The sequence below is a fragment of the Planococcus citri genome, chromosome 3 (genome assembly GCF_950023065.1).
Source record: "Planococcus citri chromosome 3, ihPlaCitr1.1, whole genome shotgun sequence".
In the NCBI taxonomy this organism is placed as follows: Eukaryota; Metazoa; Arthropoda; class Insecta; order Hemiptera; family Pseudococcidae; genus Planococcus; species Planococcus citri.
The window spans coordinates 48,641,352-48,664,634 of NC_088679.1; the positions used below are offsets into that span (position 1 = coordinate 48,641,352).

Genomic DNA, 23,283 nt, shown 5'->3' on the forward strand with positions numbered 1-23,283 from the left:
TGTTTATGTGCATTTTTATATTCATTTTTTAACGCAAAGGGTTCTATCAGGTTGTTTGAATTTTTACCAAGTACCTACTCTCGGAGATATTTTGCATATAGGAATTGGGGACGTAGAATTTTTGAGAATACTCGAATGGGTATTTTTAGCCTATCAATTTGTTTGTGCTCATTCGTATTGTGGTGTAACTGAAGATGTCGCATGAAAATATTTTATTTATGTATTGAGCTATTCGATATATTTTTTCATCGCTTTTAATTCCTCATTTTTATCAGTTTATCTATTATTCTTTTAACCACAAACGTAAATCTATGCTTTTTTTTACCTGACGATGAATTTCATAAACCGATTTACAGCTACGGTATCTGTGCAGAAAAATCAACGTTTAGCCGCAAATATCTCGTTATTTTGCATTTTTATGACTTATGTTGAGTTGAAGCTGTTTAGGTACTAAAGAGGGGATTATTGGGGTTTAAAATATTGATAGAATTGCACGTTTATGCTGTGACCATTAGTTAAATTTTAGTGGGCGTCTAATAGCTGACTCTTGGCCAGGGCAGTCGAGGTCCAAAATGGACCCACAGCAGATGTCATCTTTCCTCAATGACAAATCAACTTTATTGAATTACGAAATTAAAAATTTTTGAATTTAAATAGGCCCCTGTTCATCTTAACACTTCGCATCAAGCGTATGATGCTTTTTTATTCGATGACATTTTTTTTGAAGGCGTTTGAATCGGGGGGGGGGTGTTGAATATTAGTGAGGGGTGGGTCTCAACAATGCTTCACAGTTCTTGCTTTGTAGAATTTTTTTTAATGCACTTCGAATGAACTTGACAATTTTTTCAGCAAAAACATTAGGTACAGGTATTATTGAAATTTGCTCAATAAATCATGAAAAATTCACTCTTATCTGAACTCCACCGCCTCCCTCCCGTTTGGGACATCTTTTGAGTAGGTATAGCTTTTTATATTTGGATTTGAGTTCAAATTTCGACTCAGAAGCAACAATTTTAATTTTAACAACATGAAAGTTCTCAACTTTTGGAAAATCAATTTAAAAGAAAAATAATAATAAATAAAAATATGTGACTTTTCGAGATCTTATTCTATCTCGAATCTCATCTAAGGTTGTTCTGATCGACCTCAAAAACATCTTGTTGACAAAAAAAAAAAATCAGAAATCTAGCTCTACAGAGTGTTCCGTAACAAGATTCCAATAATTCTTTGGGAAAACAGTACCTCTTACTCAACAAGTGTAAATTGTTTTGCTTACTTTATAACTTGAAGGGGCCAACTTATGCGGATTTAGCGTTGATTCTTCAAAGTTGAGCTGACTAATTCAACCTGTCTGAATATTTAAAGAATTATGCATACTTTGAGGAATTCACATAATATACGTTCAGGTTGTCTTCTTAGTTAGTTTCAACAGAGAAGGTGTAGTTCCTTCAAATTTGATGTTAGGCAAAAAGTAGTTGTATCAAAATTTATCAAGTTTTTGAAGGGTTGCCAATTTTCTTAATCAGGGTCAAGTTTTCTCATTTCATATTTGACCTTTCAATTGAAAAATTTAATAAGTACCTACTTATATACAAATAGTTTTTTTTTTTTTTTTTGGTTGTCAAAAACATAATACCTACTTGGATAATATGTACTCGTAATATTTGCATTTAGTAAAGCCACAGTAAAAGCAAATCAGTCAAAGACGAACATTTTTTTTTCATTTCATGTTACTCAAACTAATCAAGTACATAAATATTTTTTAACACGTCTTTTTCGAACATTGATTCTTAAAAATTAAAAAATTGCAGTTTTTACTAACAAAAAAAAAAAAAAAAAAAAACAGGTTTCTACTCGATGGTTGTAAAATTTTTTAAAAAAATGTATGAAATCAAAAAACAAGATTTTTCAAGGATTTTTAATATAAAAAGTTGTTGGTTTTCCAATATTGAATTTTTCGAGGATGAGAAAATACATTTTCGCGAAGCTGAAAGGTGCTTTTTTTCGTTTTGTTTTATTGTTATTTAAACGACGAGCAGTAACCATGTTACTACATATATGTTTAAAAAGGTCATTTATGGCGGATTGTATAGTTGATATTATGATTATAGCTTATCACATAGGTTATTTATTTGAAAAAGTGAACATTTATTATTATTTTCCTCAGTTTCATTACTTAAGTGATAATAAAACAAAGTAGAATGGTAACGAATTGTGTATTCTTTTTTAGCTCTGTTTACTTTCTTTCTTTTATTAGCCTACTTATATCTATTTGGGAAAAATTGGTGATTATGGTGATAGCGAAGTAGGTGGGAATGGAAATTTTCGACGTGACGTATTCTCTTTATATTTTACCTTTTGTGTGTGTTGTGCATTTTTGTCGTGTGAAAATGTTATTATTTTATTATTAAGACTCTCTATTTTGTTTTCAGTTTACTTACTTAGATAGGTACGTGAAACGTCGAAAATTTCCCCTCAAAGTTTGTCGTTCTATCTTTATATTACTAAATTGCTTAGCATTTTAAGGGTGTGGATTTAAACTAGTGTAAATATGCGGAATACCTTTGATCATCTTATCCGCTGCGATCGTGATTAACAATCACGTGGGGTGGTTGCAGTTTAGCAAATGTTATGGGGTATCTTACCTACATACTTATAACCTATACCTAGCAAAATTTTAAAACCGTTGCGATGATTGTGTATTGGTGTGTATGATTTTATGTGGTGATTGGGATAAGTTATTGTTAATTTTAGATTTGGACATGATCAGTACTATTATTATTATGTAGCATGATTGTGTTTATTTGTTTTGGAAATTTCAGGTCATGTGATTTTTTAAATTTTGGGAAATATTTTTTCCAACGAAAAAATTCCCTAGCGTGAATAACTAATTTTTTTGAGATAAGTTTGTGTCAAATGATTGCTTTTAGCGCAGATTTTCTTGCCTGCTATAAAGAATCTTTTTTTTTCTACTGATGAATTTGAACAATTTTTTAAATAAAATAACCACTTTTTAAAAATTCAACTTTTAATTTTTTTGAAAAAATTTTCGAATTTGAAAAAAACTATTTTTTAACTTTTTTTGGGAGTGGTTAAGTTGCTTAAATTTTGATGTTTAAATTATGTTCAGTCCCCAATTTCACTTTTACATTTTTGGTGAATTTATGAAACTTCAAATTTGGTTTATTTTATATGAAAAGTCAAAAATATGATAAAATCGAGGTAGAAATATGAAATTTTGATAATGCCCTATTTTTGAACTTCCGAATTGATTGGAGGTAATTTCACGTCATTTTAAAGCCTTCAGAAAATTTTTCAATTTTTTTTTTTAAATCGTTACAAAAGGAGCCAGAATAAAATTCAGCACCTATGAATTGAGATTAATCTATTTTGGGGTTAATTTTAATATTTTATTTTGCTGGTTAAAACTCGAAATTTTCTCCAACAACAGTTAGTCGCAATTTACAGATGCTGTGTTTCATTTTTCCAAAACAGGAAAATTCAAAAGTCAGCTGGAGGCTTCAGAAAGGCTCAAAATATTTGATGAAATGAAGAATGAAATTCAGCTTTTTATCTCCAATTGGATTGAATTTAAATTTTGAGTCCAGAAACATTTTTTGGTGAAAAAAATCAATGTAATTTTTGATAGATTCTTTTCAAAATCCAAAAACAAAAATATATAATTTAGAACCTTGGTTGGGGTCGTAAAATTGACCATCTGATCACATTTTTTTGCTTTAATTTTAAAATTAAAGTCTTGTTTATAAAAACAGGATTTTGTACGGAGGTAGGTAGATATTTGATCGTGTTCAAGCCTAAAATTAACAACTCTTTTCTTGAATCACCGAATTGGTGAGCTTGTACGTGTTGCATGGTGTGATAAGTTCTATTTTTTATGGCTGACTGGTGAGATGGTTCCTATTTTGGGTTTTGCCGAAATCTTCAATTTTCACCTCTTCGAATCACCGAGGTGTGTATCATTGAAGAGTGGTGTAATACATAAATGGTATTCATTGATATCGTTCAAACGCATGTTTTCGTATGGTCTGTTTGAAAAACATACAAAAACCTGATTATATTTTTCATAATCCCCCTTCTCCCCCTCTAATATTTATTGGAAACGCGAGTATGGTTGAATTAATGATGGCGTTTATTAAATCGGTGTAAATGTTAGCGTAGCAGGTAGGTATACGTATTTTGGTTTCCAAAGGTGATAACGTGTATATTGAAAATGCATAAATACTTCTTCCAATGCCCAATATGTGACGAGTGAAATATAGTACCTCTACCTATATACCTATTATATTTTTTATTACACATATAATTCGGTGTTAAGGAAGCTTTTGGTGGCTTTTTTGTGTTTTAACGGCGGTTTATACGAAGATTTGCAGTGTAGCCGATCTACAGTTGGGAAAGTTCGTGTAACGCACGGGTTGGTATAAATGGACACATGGGTTTAACGGTGGTGTATGGTCTTTTCTTGGTGAGTTTCATCATTCAATATACCTACTCGTACGTTCTACTCGTATTTACTCTTATAGCCATTAGGCCTATGTATATTTTTGTAATCATGAATTTAGCTGTTTGGAGTTTTGTTTTATTTTTTTTTCAAAATAATTATTTTGTAAATTTCATTTTTCTTATTTGGGGTTTTGCATGTAATTATATCCGGAGAAAATCTTCATTTCGAGTAATAATTATGTACGGTTCATTATTTGGATAGCGAATTTCAAGTTTTTAGTTGAAAAAAAATCATAAGATTGCATAATACGTATAATATTATTACCTACCTATAATAATAGAAGATAGAAAATTGATATTTTTTTGTAGAATATTGATGAATTTTTATGAAAAAGCGAATTTTAACGACGTGTATTTTCAATTTACAGGTAGTACAATAATTGCGACGACCCCTCATTTCACTCCTGCTCCTGCTGGATTCGCACCTTTCGGGCCACCACCGGCTATTCTTGGTCCTATTTCTGGTACAAGAGCTCCGGCGCCCACTTTTGCTCCACCGTTTACCCCTGTGCTGTATTGGGCTTGTCCATCGCCACCGGTATCACCACCTCATCAGCCTGCTCTAGTTATAATGCAAGGTACGCCACCTCCACCGCCTTATCCTGGTCATCATGAAGTCGCTAATTTTATACATTCGGTATCGGAGGTAATTATTGAGTGTAGTAACGAGATATACATTCCGATACCACTGTTTTTTGGCGCTTGTGAGTTAATTCCCAGTTTTTTTTTACCTTTTGTTTTCAGTGGAGCGTTGATTATTTGACTCCAAGCCACCAGCTTAGCTCTCTTTCGTTGAGTAAGTTTTTTTTTTTTTTTATTAATGCTTATATAGTCGGGGAGCCCGCATAAGGATCTATTGCATCCCCCTTTCGATCCTCCGGGACAACTTTTTTCTTAAAGGGGTATCCTAAGGAACATTTCTAGCCCTTGTACTCAAAAGAAAAAGTGGCCGTACTTACAAAATGGCGGCCATTTTGATTGACAGGTCGGCCGAAATCGCAGATTTTGCGTTACAACATGAGACTAGCACGAAATTTTTAAACTGTTCAGAGGTCAGGTAGATCGAAAGATCAGGCAAAAATTTATCACCTGTCAAATTTTCAAGTGCTAAAGTGATTTTTTTCGATTTTTGGTGAATTTTTGAAAATCAAATTTAGTCCAAAAATGAGGGGAAAATGAAAATTTCACCAAATTGACCAAGAAAGCGGAAATTTGGGATATACCCTATTTTCGACATGCCAAATCGATTGGAAACTGTTTCAAATCGTTTTGAGCAGTTCTGGAGCCTCCAGCAGATTTTTGAAACTCGAAATTCTTACAAAATTTTATCAAATGGAGTTGGAAAGCCGAAATTCATTCTGCAAACTAATTTCAATACGCTACGAAGTCGACTGCAGGTAAATTTCAAGTGGGTTTGGAGCCTCCAGCGACTTTTTGAAAAATTGTATGGCATTTTTTGGAAAATTGAAATTTCCAAAAACTAGCTGGGAGCTTCAAAACCATTGAAACCATCGTGCATAACTCCATTTGATAAAATGTTGTGAGAATTTCAAGTTTCAAAAATCTGGTAAAGACTCCAGTAATTTTCAAAAAGTCGCTGGAGTCTCCAAAATGACTTGAACCCACCTGATGTCGCCTTCATGAGGGTGTTGAAATTGGAGTGCAGAGTAAATTTCGGCTTTCCATCTCCGTTTGATGAAATTTTGGGAAATTTCAAGTTTCAAAAATTTACTGGAGGCTCCAAGAATTTTCAAAAAGTTGTTGGAGACTCCAAAATGAATTGAACCCACGGGCAGGCAGTCGGCTTTTTAACTCAATTTGTTGAAGTTTTGTAGAAATTTCAAATTTTCAAAAATCTACTAGAGGCTCCAGTAATTTCCAAAAATTCCCTAGAGGCTCCAAAATAACTTGAAATATACTTACCTACAGTTGACTTCATAGCCTATTGAGATTAGTTTACAGAATGAATTTCGGCTTTCCAACAACATTTGATGAAATTTTCTGAAAATTTACAGTTTTAAAAATTTACTGGAGGCTCCAGAATGACTTGAAATCAATCTGCAGTCGACTTCATAATGTATTAAAATAAGTTCACAAAATGTATATTGGCTTTCCAAATGCTTTTGATGAAATTTTGTGGAAATCTCAGGTTTCAAAAATCTACTGGAGGCTCCAGTAATTTTCAAAAAGTTGCTGGAGGCTCCAAAAGACATTATTTGTAGAGTAAATTTCGACTTTCCAACTCAATTTAATGAAATTTTGTGAGAATTTCGAGTTTCAAAAATATGCTGGAGGCTCCAGAACTGCTCAAAACGGTTTGAAACAGTTTCCAATCGATTTGGCATGTTGAAAATAGGGTATATCCCAAATTTCAGCTTTCTTGGTCAATTTGGTAAACTTTTGATTTTTTCCTCATTTTTGATTTAATTTAACTTTCAAAAATTCACCAAAAATCGAAAAAAGAATTTGACAGGAGATAAATGTTTGCCTGATCTTTCGATCTACCTCTGTACGGTTTGAAAAATTTCGTTCAAGTCTCATGCTGGAATGCAAAATCTGCGATTTCGGCTTACCTGTCAATCAAAATGGCCGCCATTTTGTAAGTACGGTCACTTTTTTTTGAGTACAAGGGCTAGAAATGTTCCTTAGGACCACCCCTTTAAGAAAAAAGCTGTCCCGGAGGATCGAAAGGGGGGTGCAATAGATCCTTATGCGGGCTCTCCGACTAATAGCATTTTTTAAAATTTGAGGATCTTGAAAATTATTTTTTTTTCAAATTTGTGAAAATTTCGTTGGCTCCAGTAACAATTTTTACTGCCCCTAAAATAATTTTTTAATCCATATAATTTATTTACGTTCCAAGTATTTCAGCACGACTGTCTAGTATTTTGTCTGGTAATGCAGCAGAAGGTGCGAAGTTATGGTCTGTTTCATGTTGAATTTCGAGGTTGCATAATTCCAGTCTTCAAAATTGATGGAGCTATGAAAGATGGAAATTTTCAATATTCTATAGCACTTCCAAATTTTGTCATGGACAATAATTTATATTATTAACACGACCTTCTTGTGGATCATTCGAACTTCGACCAGTCAAGTGTTATTCATCATTTTTCCCAAACTCAAAACTGAAGGCTCTTGAGCATTTTAAATATTTAGAAGCACTTCAAATTTCGAATTATGATATTTTCGACAAATTTGTGCTTCTTCAATTTTTGAGATTTTTAAAACCAATTTTTACTTTATTTTTGCCAAATTTTACAGAAATTCCAGCAGTTTTTGGGGATTTGCAATGTTTCTAACGTTTTAACCTGATTTTAGAGGTACTTTTATTGATATTTTAAGCAACTTTCGCAACATTTTTCTGGAATTTCATAATTTTTTTTAAATTAACCGGAAAAAATTTAACTGTAACCAAAAAATTTTTTTTTATCAAATATAACCAACTATAACCGTAACCGTAACCGTAACCGTAACCGCTTTCTTAGATCAAAATGAACCGTAACCGTAACCTTAACCGAAATTTTTTTAGAGAAAACCGGTTGGAAATTTTAAAAAATATTGAAAAGTGCTGTTTTTACATTTCTTTATATCTGTGGGTTTTTTCAATGTGATTTGAAATTTCAAAGATGGAATAAAAAAACGTGAATAGAAAGTTCAAAAAATTTGAAACTATAGTTGCATCATACTCATTAGCCATTAAACTATAAGCAAATAATGAATGAATGCAACTCGAGTAAATCAACTTGTAGAACTTTGAATAATCTTCTAAGAAGTTCATGTTCATTCAATTTCCTTCGTCAAAAATTTGAGGTGATTTGGCATTTTAAAATTTCCAATCAATCGTAGCTCCTTAAATTGAAACGAACTTTTTTTAAATGTTCCTTTCAAAGCGTGAAAGCTCTATCCAGTCCATCTGCAACATTAAAGGAACGCGACTTCAAAATTTATCATAAAACCGGTCATACCTTTGTTTCTTCAGTTTTTATGGTCAACAATCCGACTTACACTGAGGTAGTTTGGGTTGCTGCATTACAATACCAGGCGAAATATTTGACACCGTTCTTGGAATTCCACGTGTAACTGTATTTTTCGAAATATTCATAGTTTGCTGTCATCAATTTTCAGATACCCTAGGTATGCATTCTGCGGCAGCTTGAATATACATAAGAACGCCATTCGTCTTGCCACGTCGTTGTGATTTATAGAATTTATTTCTCGTCTGAAATATTTTCAAATACGAGCCCATTGAAGTGAATCATTTTATCGCGCATAATTGTGATCATCGTTATCCTTTCTTTGTTTTAATCTCTTCGTAATACTATTTTCCCTATTGTGTGAATAATAATTATGAATAAGTACTTATGAAACGACATCGTTGATATCTTTGTTTCCTTCTTTGTATTTTGTATGTACGTAATTTTGCCCTTTTTAAAATATTGTTATTTTTAATTTTAAACGTGCGTATGAAATTCGTACTTAGTACTATAGTTTTATGCGCAAATTTCAAATTAAAATGACGAAATACTTTTGAAAGTTATATGCAAACTCCTTCGCTATCGACGTTTTACTATTTAGATAGGCCTATTTATTTTGTTTTTAAAAAATAACGAATATTTCATGTGCTAATTTTTTTTATAGATATCGACTGAGTCGTTGTTTTATGTATTTGTATTTTATCGCAATATTGTGCTTGTGTATTATTGCTAGTTATCTAAAAAGAACGCTCGAAGCGCGAATTAATTAAATATAAATCAAAATATATGCATTGACGAGATCTGAAGAATGTTCAAGAGGTACTGATATTTTTAATTAACGATTCTACATTATAACGAAGCTATAATTTGTACGTTTCTTTTTTTCTCTCTTTTAACTAGTTGAAGATCTCAGTATGAAATTTTATTTATTTTACCATTACGTATAAATGACTAAATTTCTTATTATGGTACGCGAATGTAAACGTGTACATGTTACGTTAATTTTTAGTTTTAGACAATTTCCACGAACCAAATATTTTGTTGTTTATTGTGTAAGAATCTTGTTTTTTTCCTCGGTTTGTTTTCGTTGCTAGTTTATCGTTATGTGCGTGTGAAATGAATTTTATCATCTTGAAAACATATCAGTATTTTTGTACATGTTAATTATTAATTTTTTCCAACACGTATACCTCATAAAGACCATTTTATTTTGCAGTAGGTAAAATATTAAAATATATTGAAAAAAATCAACGCACTTTTGAACAAACCCGAAATAAAAAAGTTGCTCGATGCGATATTTTTTTCCGTTTTATTTTGTTTTATTTTTATACTCATGAGCATGAATATAAATTTTTGTGCAATATTATAAATTTTTATTCTAAGTACCTAAAATTTGTGTATACCTATATGATATTTTTCCAGTTATTATTTTTTTAATAATTCATCATCGTGTGCTGTTTGTTTAGCGTATAACAAGTCAAGATTTTTTTTTTAGTTAGATAGATCGTGTGTCTTTCTTTTTTTTCTTTTTTTTTTGTTTTTCGTTGCACCAAACGAATTTATTACCATTAGGCAAATTTCACCGTATTAGAAATATTTTATAGTAAGCACGTGTGTAGTTTTAGAAAACATTTTTAGTTCGTTCTGTTAATTTGATTTTTATTGTGAACTACTTAAACATTTTTAAATCGTGTTTGGCTATTTTTTTCTCTTTGATATAAAATTCAATTACCTTGTATGTATTTATAATGCATAACGCTTAAATCGATAAGTCAAAGGTAAAAAAAAAGAAGAGAAATTACTTGTACCGTACCCTGAAAACAAGAACATCAGATACGAAAAAAAAAAGAATCTCAATTTTAGATTAAAATTCTTGAGATATTCTCATTGAGAAACTTTTTTTTCAAGATCTGACGTCATTGTGCTCAGAGTGCGGTATAGCACTACTTAGATAATATTTTATATTGTGGTCATTTTAGTCATCTCGATTATTATTATACATTTTTTTTCTTTCATTTTTCTTTCTTTTTTTTTTTTTTTTTGTTAAACCCCAAACTATCGAATTGGGTTTAGAAAAAACGTGGATTTAGTAAATAATAGCCAATTAGCAATTCGCATAATACGAAATGGACCGCAGCTATCAGGCAAAAAACAATACACATACAAAATTAAAATGATGAAAACAAAATTACACGCAGATTAATAATGAGGTAATTTTAATTTGTTGGTATTGGTAAGTAATCCGTTAGCTTGATGAGTTTTTGAGCTGCATATTTATTTTTCTGCTTTTCTGATCACTTGCGAAGACTGAATCAAAATGGATAATCGTGTGTCTAAATTTTTGGAAATATCGTGGTCTAAACTCCTTTATAACCAAAATTTCAGCTGCCCAAAATGATTTTTTGATGAATTTGTTGAGAATTGAAAATTGACCATTTTCGAAGTTATAGGTTCAGAAAAAAAAGTAGTTTTTTAGTAAAAATTATGGAATTTAGTTCTAAAAATAATATCAACTCTCTCAAACCAACTTTCAGCATTTCTGGAGTCTCCAGTGCAATTTTCGACTTCTCCAGAAAGCTCGGAAGGAATCAATTAGGGCAGCTAAAAATCAAATTGTGGCTTACTCTCGACCTGTTTGAAGAGTTTCTCCACATTTGAGTCGATTTCGAGGCCTTCTTGAGCGCTGGCCACTGCGTCGTCGTCAAAACTCGACGAATTTTTCTCGAAAAATCACATTTATACTAACGCTACGCAGCGAGGCGTGATTTAGATGTCATTTTAGTGCTCGACTATTTTGAATTAGTCATAAAACACAATGAAAAATGCGCTTTCTGAAAACAATTTTTCGGCTCAATTTGTAGCCTCCAAATTGACGATTTCCAGGAGAACGAAACGCTATATGACAGGAATTCGACACCGGAAATAAGAATTTAGTCATGCAGAAAAACTCTCAACTCCAAATTTCTACTCCACTCGCAACAAGTGTTTTTCTCAAAAAAAAAAAAAAAAAAAAAATGAAAAAAAATGATAAAGATATTTTTTTGTTACCTTTCTCATTTTTTGATTTTTTCAATTTCCAAAAAAATGAAGTAAAAAATATTTTTTGATTGAATCGAGGTCACTGAGTCCGAATCTGAAGTATTTTTCTAGAATTCGGATCAATACTTGATAATTAATTTCACAATTTAATAGGAAAAATAATTTATTACGATCAAACAGTAACAAAACTATTGAAATAAATACAATATTTTAAAATAAAAACGGATCACAATTTATTGTTGTAAAATATATTATGATTAAGATTATAAAAGAAAGGTAAACGTGGAAATAAAAAGATTCTCGTAATCTTTGAACCGGCTGATCTAGATCATTTTTCGCGTACTCGAGATTAAAATTTGAAGAATGGGACAGAACTTTGTTTTAGGAACTTGATAGTCTATTCCTTTTTTTTCACACCGTGAGATTTCATTTTCAAACTACCAACTGGAGAACCCAATTTTCAAAAACAATTTACTTGAATCAAATATCCAGGTTCCAGAAAGTAATACAACCAAATACGGTTTGAAATATCTTTTTTTTTTTTTGATTGAACGATTTGAGCGAATGCCACACAGACAACAGATCTGCTTCGAATCACTTGCTTGCAGCAAGCCATTAATACAAAGTATGTACAAAAGAAATATATACGTAACAATAAAAAAGGTCGCAAATACGCTCATTTCAAAAAATGTTGTGAGAAAAATAGGAAAATTCGACAAGTCGGCAAAATAAACACGATGATCAACCAAATTCAACAATACGGGAGTTAGGTACATACATATTATAATTATCGAAATCGAAACGCAACAAAAATATACATAAACGGAGATATACATTTATCAAAAGCCATACATACATTTTTACCTAACAAATCAAAAATGTCACGTTCACAGCACATGCAAATACATTACGTACGTTCAAAAATCATCAGATCGACATGAAAAATGACATATTTGATTCCCATTATAAACACTCAATCGCGCATTATTTACATTCTTAACTAAAATTTAATTTCAAAAAGATAAAAAGAGCATTACACGTTTTTTTCGAACGACAAAAAATAGGGGAAAAAGATAAAAATGACTAGGTAGTCGAAGGAATCGAAGGGCACAAAAATATCAGTAAGAGATAACACAGAAAATCAAAAGGAAAACAGGGTTATCCAGAAATGTAACGTCAGAGGGATCTAGTTTCCATTAAATATTACCTACCTATTCATTTTAGGTAGACGATCGATTCATATTAACTACACATTTTTCAGTTGTTCCATTTCGCCAGACCCTGAGTTCAACCATATTTAATCAACCCATTTTATATTAACAGAAAGCACGTTGATAATATTAAATTTACAATCCAAAAATGTGTTTGAAATTAGGGCCGAATTCATAGACGTTACTTAAGGGACACTTGGCTAAGTGGTGAATTTTGATGCAATTTTTCTCACGAACGAATAAAAATTTTATATTTGTAAAATGATAAATCAACACTTCGGAGTCCAATCTCTCAATTTATTCAAAAACAAAATTTCAAAAATTCAATCACGCTTGGAAAAATTGCTTTAAAATTCACCACTTAGCCAAGTGTCCCTTAAGTAACGTCTATGAATATGGCCCTTAGAATCACATAAATTGAAATAATATTCATATTTTTTCGAAAGTTACACTATCAAAACGATGAAAAGAAACGCTAATCGAACAATTTTTTAAAAAAAATCTCATACGACATCATCTTGGAATTGAGAAAGAACGGGAGAATACGATTTTTGAATTGATTTAATCACGTTGAAATAATACCTAAAGTAAACGATACAATTAATCACGAACATCTGACAAACGTATGCCTACATTATATAAAAAAAAAAACGTGGTTACAAGTTCGGAAAAAAGTCATGTAGAAAAAGGACTAGAATAAAAAAAATATTTTACATTTTCATCGATACAATAAAACCAAAAATTCGATATTAATTTTTTACGCGAATAAGTAACCTCTCATTAACGTAAGTATCAGTTCGAGTAATTGACAAGGGTAATTAATTCGTTATGAAATAATATTAAATATTTACGTACGTAAGCCGAAAAAACACAAAGATACACGAATAACAAACCACGAAAACAAATAAAAAATTTTCATATGCCTGAAATCTTATTTGTTTAATTTTTTTACATCGAAACTACGCATATTTACGATTCATCACTACCATAGAACAAAAGTCACGTACTTATAGCTAATTTGAGCTTCGGCCTGTCTACCGTTGAATGGTCATTTCCAATGTATAACGCTCTCAATTTAATCGCCAATGCCTGCTGAATCACTCAGAACACTTTGTATGTTACAACGCCCACCAAATGTCATGTTTTTTTCTAAGCTGAAATTTCTTCATTACATTCTGAAAAATAATGACGAACGAAACTGTTATTATTAATAATGTTTAAGGTACAGGTAAAAGGCAAATCGAGAGAGTTAAATCAGCCCATATTCGAGAAAAATATGGCGGTCATGGATGAAATTTAAATATAAATTGATTAATTTATTTAGACCAAATAATTTATTTCTAGCATCAATAAAATAGGGCTCAGAATAAAAATAAAAACAGAGTAAAAAATGTGTACATAATTCAATACAGATTCCAGGCATAAAAAAATCATCAGTTTCAAGAACAATAGGTATCTCAAAAGTCAAAATGCAAAAATTTTATTTGAAATCAAATCCTGAAATGATACTCAAACTTGAAGTTGAAGATCAATTTCTGATTTATGGCGACTTTTTAAAATTCAAATTTGCGCCAAAATTTCGAAAAAATCAAAATTTTACTAAATTGACCTAGAAAGCTGAAATTTGATATTTGCCCTATTTTTGATTCCTCGAATTGATTGGAATTAGTTTCTAACTATTTTGAGCAATTCTGGAGCCTCCAGCAGCTTTTTGAAAATTGAAATTTCTACAAAATTTTACTCAAAGCAGTTGTATGGCTGAAATTTGCGACATACCCTAATTTCATAATCCTAAATTGATTGGAGGTGGTTTCCAGTTGTTCTGGAGTCTCCAGTCAGATTTAGGATATTCCAGGTTTTCAAAAAGAGTCATAAAACTGTCCAAATCAACTTCAGCCAAAATAAATACGATTGGTGCTCGTCAATGATCTACTTAACCGGTTACACACCATTTTTCTAAAATCGGTTTCTGCCAATTCAAAACCGTATAATTATTTCTTCAACGATTTCATAAATGAAAATTACAAAATTGACTGTACCCAGGTCCTTTGACGACAAAAAAACTAAAAATTCAGTTTATGCTTAATTTTTGGAATGTCGAGTTGACTGAAGATGGTTGTAAGCAGTTCTGGAGCATAGAAGAGCAACTTTTTTGGAAATTTCAGTTTCGCAAAAAATGCCATAAAATCTGTCGAAATGAACTACAGCGCTTATAAATAAATGCGTCCAGCGCAAGTTAGTGAAGGGGTTAGATAGGTTAGGTCGAAAAAATAAGCCAATATTTGAACTCAAAATTAATAAGCATCAATAAGTGAATCGGTCAGTGCGGAAAGGTAACAAGTCACATTTTTGAAAAAATTTTTTTTGCGGAAATGGGGGTTTCAAAGTATGGCGGATCGACTGGTGATGTCAGATTTCCGCAAAACTGCCGGGAAAGTGGTATTTGGGCGCAGAAAAAGGACGGATCCGCATTTATGACTTTTTTGTAAAATTTTTTAAATTCCTTGAAAAATAACTAACATTTTTGAGAAGACCATTTTTTGAAATTTAAGTTAATCTCTGAACTGAAAAATGATGAAAAAATTAACAACTTCGACAAAAAGTCTTAGAACTCAAGGGGTTTTTGGTCAATTTAAGCGGGATAGCAGTCTAAATGATGTACTTAGATGTAGAATCAAGCCCCATTCGTGCCCGAGAAATTTCGAAAGAAATTTTGTCAATTCAGTGCAGAAAGGGTCTAAGTCCCATTTGTTTAGGCAGCAACAGCACTGGCGCACGTGAATATTTTTTTTTGGAAACTGCGCTAAAAGTTGTGTCTTGGGGTCCTCTTTCAATGACTTTAAGCATGTTTACTGAAATTTTTTGATTTTTGAATGAATCAGTTTTTTGTTATTCCTGAAAAACGCAAAAATGGACTTATGCCCTTTCCGCACTGACCGATTCAAGTATTCCAGTCAACGTTTAAAATTGTCATGAATTTTGATAAGCCTTTGTATCCCCTTCCCGTATTAAAATTGCATTTTGAAAATTGAAATTACTCGTAGTTTGTTGAATAGGAGGTGAAAAATACTCGTTGTCTTGATTTTTTCAAACTATCAAACGGTAGCTTTCAATTTGAATACATACCATCAGGAAATGTTAAAATTTCTTAAGTCCAGTTTTGAGCTACTGAGAGCTCTTTGACTGAAATCAAAATCCCCTATTGACTTTATTCAAGAGCCTAGAAACAAATCTGCTTCAAGTTCATCAGTCTTGACATGTGAGCATTGATATTTTGGTTATTTTGCAAGAACTCAAGACAGAAAAATAAATGTTGAAAGAATTGCATACTCGGTTTGCCGTAAATACGTATTCACGGCAAACTGAGTATGCAATTCTATCTACACCATCAACAGTGAGAGCTCAACTTCCCAACATAAGTACTAAAGTTGAGAACTATAATATCAGAATTTGAAAAATTACAGTGAAGACACTTTTGAATCTTCTTTGTAACAAACTACAAATTAATTTTTCGAAGTGGGAATCTGAAAGTCTCCGTTGTGAGCATACCCCCCTCTCAATTTGATCGAAATTCAAAAAATTTGAAAGTGAAGTAGCAAATTGAATGTAATTAATTTCAAGGCACTGAGTCAGAATTTTTTTTCCATTGGATACCTCCGAACTCTCCCCTCCCCCGGTGCCTACTAACATTGAAATTGGGTGCTGATTTCAATATTCATTTTGTTTTTGGATACGTCCACTTTTCACTTCTTTACCTCGCCAATTACAGAAACATTTCACGAAAAAGAGTGAAAATAAAAATGGAAATAAAATATCAAGAAAAAAGAAATTTTTCAGAGCAACCTCGTTGAAAATATAACCATTCTGAACGGATTTGGAACAGATGAAAAAAATCCCTCCTCAGTACGCAGCAATAAGTACCGAACACGAAAATGAAAAAAAAAAACTTGAATTTGAACTCACTTCCATATTTGTTCAGAAGTAAATCACAACTGAATCTCCAAGAAATGAACGTATCTTCATCTTTTATACAATTTTTTTAGCCAAACGATTTTTCAATCAGTGAAAAAATTATAAATCAGAAACAAAATTTCACTTTTTATAAGAACAAAAGTATGTGAGATGAAGCTTACTCATTGGAGTTCTTTCACGAACAAAAGCTAATAATACGTAGATTCATCTCTCAATTATTAGACTAGTTTGATTGATTTAATTTCAATTCACTTCACAGAAGCATTCTCAATTATCCCAGGAAATTATATTTCTTATCACAGGGGACATACTTCTGAAAAAAAAGAAACAATAATACACTTGAAAACTAAGTTAACCAACTCTGAAATCTTTCAAAACAAACCACTGATTCAACTCACCATTTCATTCAATGTGTGATCGGTCAAATGTAGCAAGAAATTTCAGTTCAATTTTTGAAGGAGGAGGAGGAGGAGGCGTTTCAATCTAATGCAGCGATTCTTCAGCAAAATAACGTATATAGATGGTTTTGGCTTAAAACGGCGTTTCAAAACTGATATTATTTCGATGTAACTGTCTGCCATTCGTTGTCGAGTCAACGATATTTCTCTAAAATACAAATAAAATAGCGGTAATTTAGCATCTAAAGCGAAACACGTTCGATAAAACTCGACGAAACAGACCGCTTACATTCGATAGCTTTTGAAAAGATGTCAAGAGTTGGCTTTGCGGATATTCAAAGCTCACTCTAGGCAGACTTTAGCTAATTAGATATCAGTTAGCTTCGGCTACGATACTCTTTGATGCCGAATTCTCTTCTTGCGTCGTCAAGCAAATAGCTTTATCAATTTCACTGGCCGGATTTTCCTTTTCGTTATCGATGGCAATATCATTAGCGGCTACGCCGTCATTATTGGTAGACAGATTAAGAGGCGTAGCGTTAATTTCATCGGCAGGCGCGACTTTCTTTTTATCATCGGAAATCTTGGTAGTACTTTTAGTACGATTTTTATTAGATGTACGATTGGGTTTAGAGCGCGTGGGCGCCGAAACCACCGAAGTTGCGTCGTTTTTAACGGTGGCAGTCGAGTTTTCGTGGTTTGTCGACGTGGTTTTGGTTTTTTTCGCCAACGGAGGAGATACGGAAGCTGAACCGACGAGATGATTTTTAAAAGGCGGATACTGTATTAGATCGTACGGATACGATGCGAACGGCTTGAACGAGGCGCTGCTCAACGACGAACCGGAAGGCTGAAACGAATTTAATTCAGATGCGGATGCGCTCAGATACGAAGACGCCGTCTGAGACGATAAATGAACCGACGGCGGATCAACGAACGCGCCGCTATCTGGCGTCTTTGTCAGTGGAAAACAGTCGAAAAAATTCGACAGTTTTGGCGCGGCCATCGCAGCGTTGAAACTGGTTGTGGACAGCGAACTCACGCTATCGGATAGAGACGAGAAAAACGAGTTGTTTTTCGCGGCAGCCAGCGTCGTTGCAGTTGCAGTCGCCGTTGATGTTGCAGTTGCAGTCGCCGTCGCCGTCGCCGTTGGCGTCGTGGAAGAATGCGAAGCGTAATTGTCCTCGAACGGTCTCATGAACGAAGTCGATGAACCGAATGGTAACTGATTTGCGGACGTCGTTGGAGACGATTGAGGTAATTTTGAAGACGACGGTTGCGATATTGGCGATTGGCTGTTGCTGCGATGGTTGCCAAAAACAGAAGGTGTTGTTACTGACGCCTTCCTAGCTGAAACAAACCAAGAACTAGCATCAATTCTCGTTTGAACGATTCGCAAAATAAAACTATGAAAAATAGCGAAAAAATCTTAAAAGAGGAAGGTTGAACATATTTTATACAGAATAACTGGCATTAAGGAATAGAGTATGATACGAGTACTTAATATTATAGATCAATAAAATATAATTTTTTCGAAGGGGGTGGGAGGGGGTCGAGAATGGCGAAAATACTTATAAATATTAAGGAACAACTCATCAAGAAAAGAATTCCCCATTTTTTTGTGGAAAAAAATCATGCCAAGAGGCTCCTTTCCTATGAAAAAAATCTAAAAATTGAAAAAACTACCTTTTCAAAAATTAATCATTTTTTTGTCGGAAAAACTTTCCTTGGTCTTCCAAACCTCTGCCGCCCCCCCCCCTCCGGTATGAAGCCTCCTTCCGTTGGACAAAATTCAAGAAATTGAATAATCAGAATGTCTAACAAAATCTGAAAACTAAAAAGGACCTTGGAAGGTCCTTTTGGAAGGTGTACTGATTGCCCCCCTCTTTAATTTTCACAAAATTGCCAAAAAAAAGCTTCAAAAATTTATAATTTTTAAAAGAAACAAAAAAAATAATCAAGAAAATACATCAAACAATGGAAGGAAATAATCAATTGGTTTCCATTACCAAAATATTTTATTTTTTGCTACATAATTATTTAATTATTTTGATGTTTGAAAAAATAAAAAATTCTGAAAAATTAAGTTTTCATTTTTCGCTCGATTTTGATTAAATGACAGAATTATTTGAAAATTCGGAAAAAAGTAGGCCCTTCGGACAAAAAGAAGGACTTTTTTCTTGACTTTTTTGAAAAAAAGGACCCATAGGCAAAAGGACAAACTTTTCTGGGCCTTCTGGATCGGAAGGACTGTTAGACACCCTAACATATCAAAACTAGTATTTTTATTTTTTATAATTGTTGGAGATTTGTTTTTTCCCCAGTACTTTTAGGGAAGTGTATCGATATTAAATTTTTCTCACACTTTGATATCATGGTGTCTTCCAAATGAGAAAAACAAAATTTTGTAGCATCTTATTTCGTTATTTTTTCGTACATTATCATTTTGAATGGTATCAATTTGATTCATCCCCCCCTCCTCGTGTATACAAAGTTTTTAAGGAAAAAATATCAGTCACTAAAATTTTTCCTTTTTTTTGTGATTTTTTTCACGCTCTTTTTCGGCTTTGAAAATTCACGATTTATTAGGACAAAGAATCCATTTTCTTCAATTTATTATAATTTTAATCTTCAATCGCGATACACAAAAAAAAGTTATTTGTTTCAAAATTTTGTGAATTTTATAAGATTTTGGTGGTTTTTTTATACTTTTTAATTCCATTTTCGAATTTCATACTTTTTTCGGCCAGTAGACAGTAGACACCATGGATATCTATCGTCAAACGCATTTTTGTGTTTACCCAAGCAAAGTGTCAGGTGTTTAGGTAAATAAAAAAAATGGAAAATACGTAAAAAATAACGAAATTTAAATATAAAAATCAGTCTTGGCGTAAAAATAGAAAAAATTTCTATTCAAATTTTGAAATATTCAATTTCGAAAATTTTAAATGTTTTTTTCCAAAATTTCAAAATTTGCCAATTTTTTTGCTCTTAAGGCAATCAAAATGCAATCACGTAATGTTGTAAAAAAGTACGAAAAATTTTAAGAAAAAATTTAAAAAACGTTTAAAACATAATTTAAACGTGTTTCAAATGTATTTTATGTTGAAAAACGATTTTTTTAGAATTATAATCTCGGTTTTCTCTTTTCATCAGGTAAACGGTAAAGAGTGATGATTATTCGCAATACATGGCTCATGATGAGAACTGTGAAAAATTTCCAACAAATTTACCAAAAACAGATTTGAAAGTTCTTCCAAAACATAGGAAAAAAACAAACAACAAGCTAGGTCACAGGTGACCTGGCAACGGGTTCCCCGTAAACTGGTAGGCATTTTTCACAAAATTTATTATTTTGATGTTGAAATTAAAATTTTGAAAATGAAACGAAACGAAGTGATCGGTAGAATCGTTGATAACGAAGAAAGCGCATTTAGTCAACGTTGAAGAAGTCAAGTACCTACGTATTGAATTGACCAAGGAAAACGAACAAAATATGGTTGCTTTTGATTTGGTAGTACCTACGTATTGAATTGACCAAGGAAAACGAACAAAATATGGTTGCTTTTGATTTGGTAGTTCTAACTAACAGTCAGTTCATAGATAACCTATATCTATGAGTCAGTTCAGTCAGTTGAGTCACTGTTAACTAATTGTCGAATGGGTCAATTTAGCTGGTGCTGAAAAAGCTACTAGTAACGTACCGACCATTGGAAACGAATAAAAGTTTATTAATATCCAATTGTTTGAAGATTTGTTCCAATCGGCAATTGTGCTGAAATGAACGAAATACATAAAGTCACATGTCTGACATGTCTGCTCCGAGTTAGCAAAAAGAACAAAGCTATCATATTACCCAAACACAGACAGACTGCGAGAACTACAAATCAAAGCAACCATACCTATAAGATTCACATTTAACAAACCGGATTTGAAAAAAATAAAGGTGAAATGTATGGATCAAATTCAAATCTTCAAGCTAATGGATATCAATAAACATTTATTCGTTTCGGGTAGTCAGTAGGTTACTCGTAGCTTTTTACGGTTTACTAGCTAAATTAACCCATTCGCTACATACGATCGAACTCTTCCTTGTTATTCCTTGTCAACGATTCTGCTTTCTGCTGAAATAAACGAGATACATAAAACTCATAAAAGTCAAATTTCTGCTCCGAGTTACTCCTAGCAAAGAGAACAGAGCTATCATAATAAGTACCTTAACACAGACTGCTAGAACTACAAATCAAAAACAAGCAATACTATTTTGTTCGTTTTCCTTAGTCAATACATTACTCGTAGCTTCTTCAACGTCGGCTAAATGCGATTTTTTCGTTATCAATATCAACGATTCTACTGATCAGGTATATTAATCACAATAAATGAAGAATGATGATCATTGATCATTCATATTATTATTTTAATATTATTCATCAATGATAATAACTAGAATCGTAGAATATGAATTCTTCTGCTAGGGTAGTAGCTTTTGTAAATTTTCAAATCAAAAATACAAAAGAAATCTGATATCTGAACCGAAATCATCAATTAAAACGAAAGCGAAAAACGTAAATAAAATATAAATTGATAATATTAATTGTTTTTGTTTCATTGTCATTCATCTTATGATCGTATTTCTGAAATTCAAACACCAATGAAAACTCTTAATTCGCTTAATTAATAATTCTCTTTACGCGACACCAGATAGCGTTGCTATCGATGTGTTGAAAAACTGAAAACCTGAAAAACTGAAAGTCGAGCGATTTTAATAGGGTTCCCCACAGGTGGGGGAACCCTAAAAATCATGGAAAACCTCAAAAAGTTCTGAAAATTGTATGATCCATGTAATATATCGTTATTATCAATTTTTTTTTTCAAAATTACAGGGGGTTGCCAAAATCAGATTATATTTATATCAGTTGTCAATTCATATATTTTTTGATATACAATATTTTTTTCAATTTTCAATAATTCAGTAAAAATACATAATTATAAACCTGAAATTCTGATTTACGGAGTCTTAGACAACCTCATTCAATCTAGTTTGATTTCGTAGTAATATCAATTAGTTGATTTGCGGGAGTGGAATAATATCGGAGGAGGACTGTAGGTTAAACATTTCAATTTCATCAAAAATAAATAAAAAAAAATACTCTCCAAGAAACCCCTACTAACATAACGTTGTGAAAGGTAAGGGATAACAAACGACACCGTTTGAAAATTCAATTTACCTGAGAAATCTGGAAGATGACCGTGAGAAGGCGAAGCGCGCGGACTTTTCTTATTCTTATCCCTTTTTTCTCTTTCACTACGTTCGCGCTCCCTTTCTTGTAGTTCTCTTTGTCGTTGATCTTCTTCTAATTTTAATCTACAAAGACGGAGAAAACAAACCAAAATTAATTAATCGTCTCCGATATCGCAACGAAAACGCTAATCGCATCTCATAACGAGCTTTTTTCCCCTCACCGTTCGTGAATAGCTGGTGACATTAGACCCAATGCGGTCGGCATCATACCATACAGTGGCGAAGGGTATGGTACAGGAGGGAACATCGGTACGCCGCATCTTTCCAAATACAACTGTTCTTCTAATCTGTAGTCAGACAAATCGATAACGGCGAAATTATTAATTAAAGCGGCGAAATTGGAGATTCGACGAGACCTCAAAGTCGAAATACTCATTTACCTATACGCGTGTTGCATATGAGGCGAGTAAAATCCGGCAGCGGCGGCCGCAGCTGCGGCTGCATGATGATACGGCGAGTAAGCAACGGCTGCGGAAGGATCTAAGGCATATGGTGAAGGCGTAGATGGAGATTGCCCGCTTGGTAACGTGGTGCGACTTTCATCCGGTCGATACGGTTGAAATCCGCTCCTTGGTTCTGAGCTTTTATCCTGATTTGAAAAAAAAATTGAAAAATTTACAAAACTAGCTTCGTAACAAAATATACTATTTTTACTGCAGTTTACAATATTATTTCATCACGTACTTTTTCTACGCTTTTGGAAACGTGTTGATTTTGTGAATTATTATGTAATAACGAAGAGGTTACTCGGTTCTTCGGCGAAGATCTGCTGGCTTCCGCTTCGGCCGTTGTATTCTCTCGATCTGACACTGCAACCCCTATAATCGTTAATCAACGTATAATAATTGACGAAAACACAATACCTA

At 32.6% G+C, this 23,283-nt stretch overlaps 2 protein-coding genes across 7 annotated transcripts in view; one reads left to right on the plus strand and one right to left on the minus strand.

Moving 5' to 3' along the window:
* Positions 1 to 10,510, plus strand: part of fus (fusilli) — a 72,971-nt gene extending 62,461 nt beyond the window's left edge. For 2 of the 3 annotated variants that reach the window (XM_065359208.1, XM_065359209.1), the window contains exons 13-15: positions 4,890 to 5,167; positions 5,266 to 5,317; positions 8,647 to 10,510. In XM_065359208.1, the coding sequence (XP_065215280.1) occupies positions 4,890 to 5,167; positions 5,266 to 5,317; positions 8,647 to 8,678 (362 nt within the window). In that variant the 3' untranslated portion in view covers positions 8,679 to 10,510. The remainder of the gene's footprint in view (positions 1 to 4,889; positions 5,168 to 5,265; positions 5,318 to 8,646) is intronic. The other variant, XM_065359210.1, reaches the window with a different exon arrangement.
* Positions 10,511 to 11,679: 1,169 nt separating this feature from the next.
* The window catches only part of px (plexus), a 43,913-nt gene continuing 32,309 nt past the window's right edge, over positions 11,680 to 23,283 (minus strand). The window contains exons 15-22 of one of the 4 annotated variants that reach the window (XM_065359206.1): positions 23,102 to 23,226; positions 22,798 to 23,006; positions 22,579 to 22,704; positions 22,344 to 22,480; positions 17,405 to 18,465; positions 17,116 to 17,323; positions 16,879 to 17,030; positions 11,680 to 13,920 (exon numbers count right to left, since the gene is read on the minus strand). In XM_065359206.1, coding sequence (XP_065215278.1) covers positions 17,489 to 18,465; positions 22,344 to 22,480; positions 22,579 to 22,704; positions 22,798 to 23,006; positions 23,102 to 23,226 — 1,574 coding nt within the window. In that variant the 3' untranslated portion in view covers positions 11,680 to 13,920; positions 16,879 to 17,030; positions 17,116 to 17,323; positions 17,405 to 17,488. Of the gene's footprint in view, positions 13,921 to 16,878; positions 17,031 to 17,115; positions 17,324 to 17,404; positions 18,466 to 22,343; positions 22,481 to 22,578; positions 22,705 to 22,797; positions 23,007 to 23,101; positions 23,236 to 23,283 lie in introns of those variants that run through there. The other 3 variants (XM_065359205.1, XM_065359204.1, XM_065359207.1) reach the window with 3 other exon arrangements.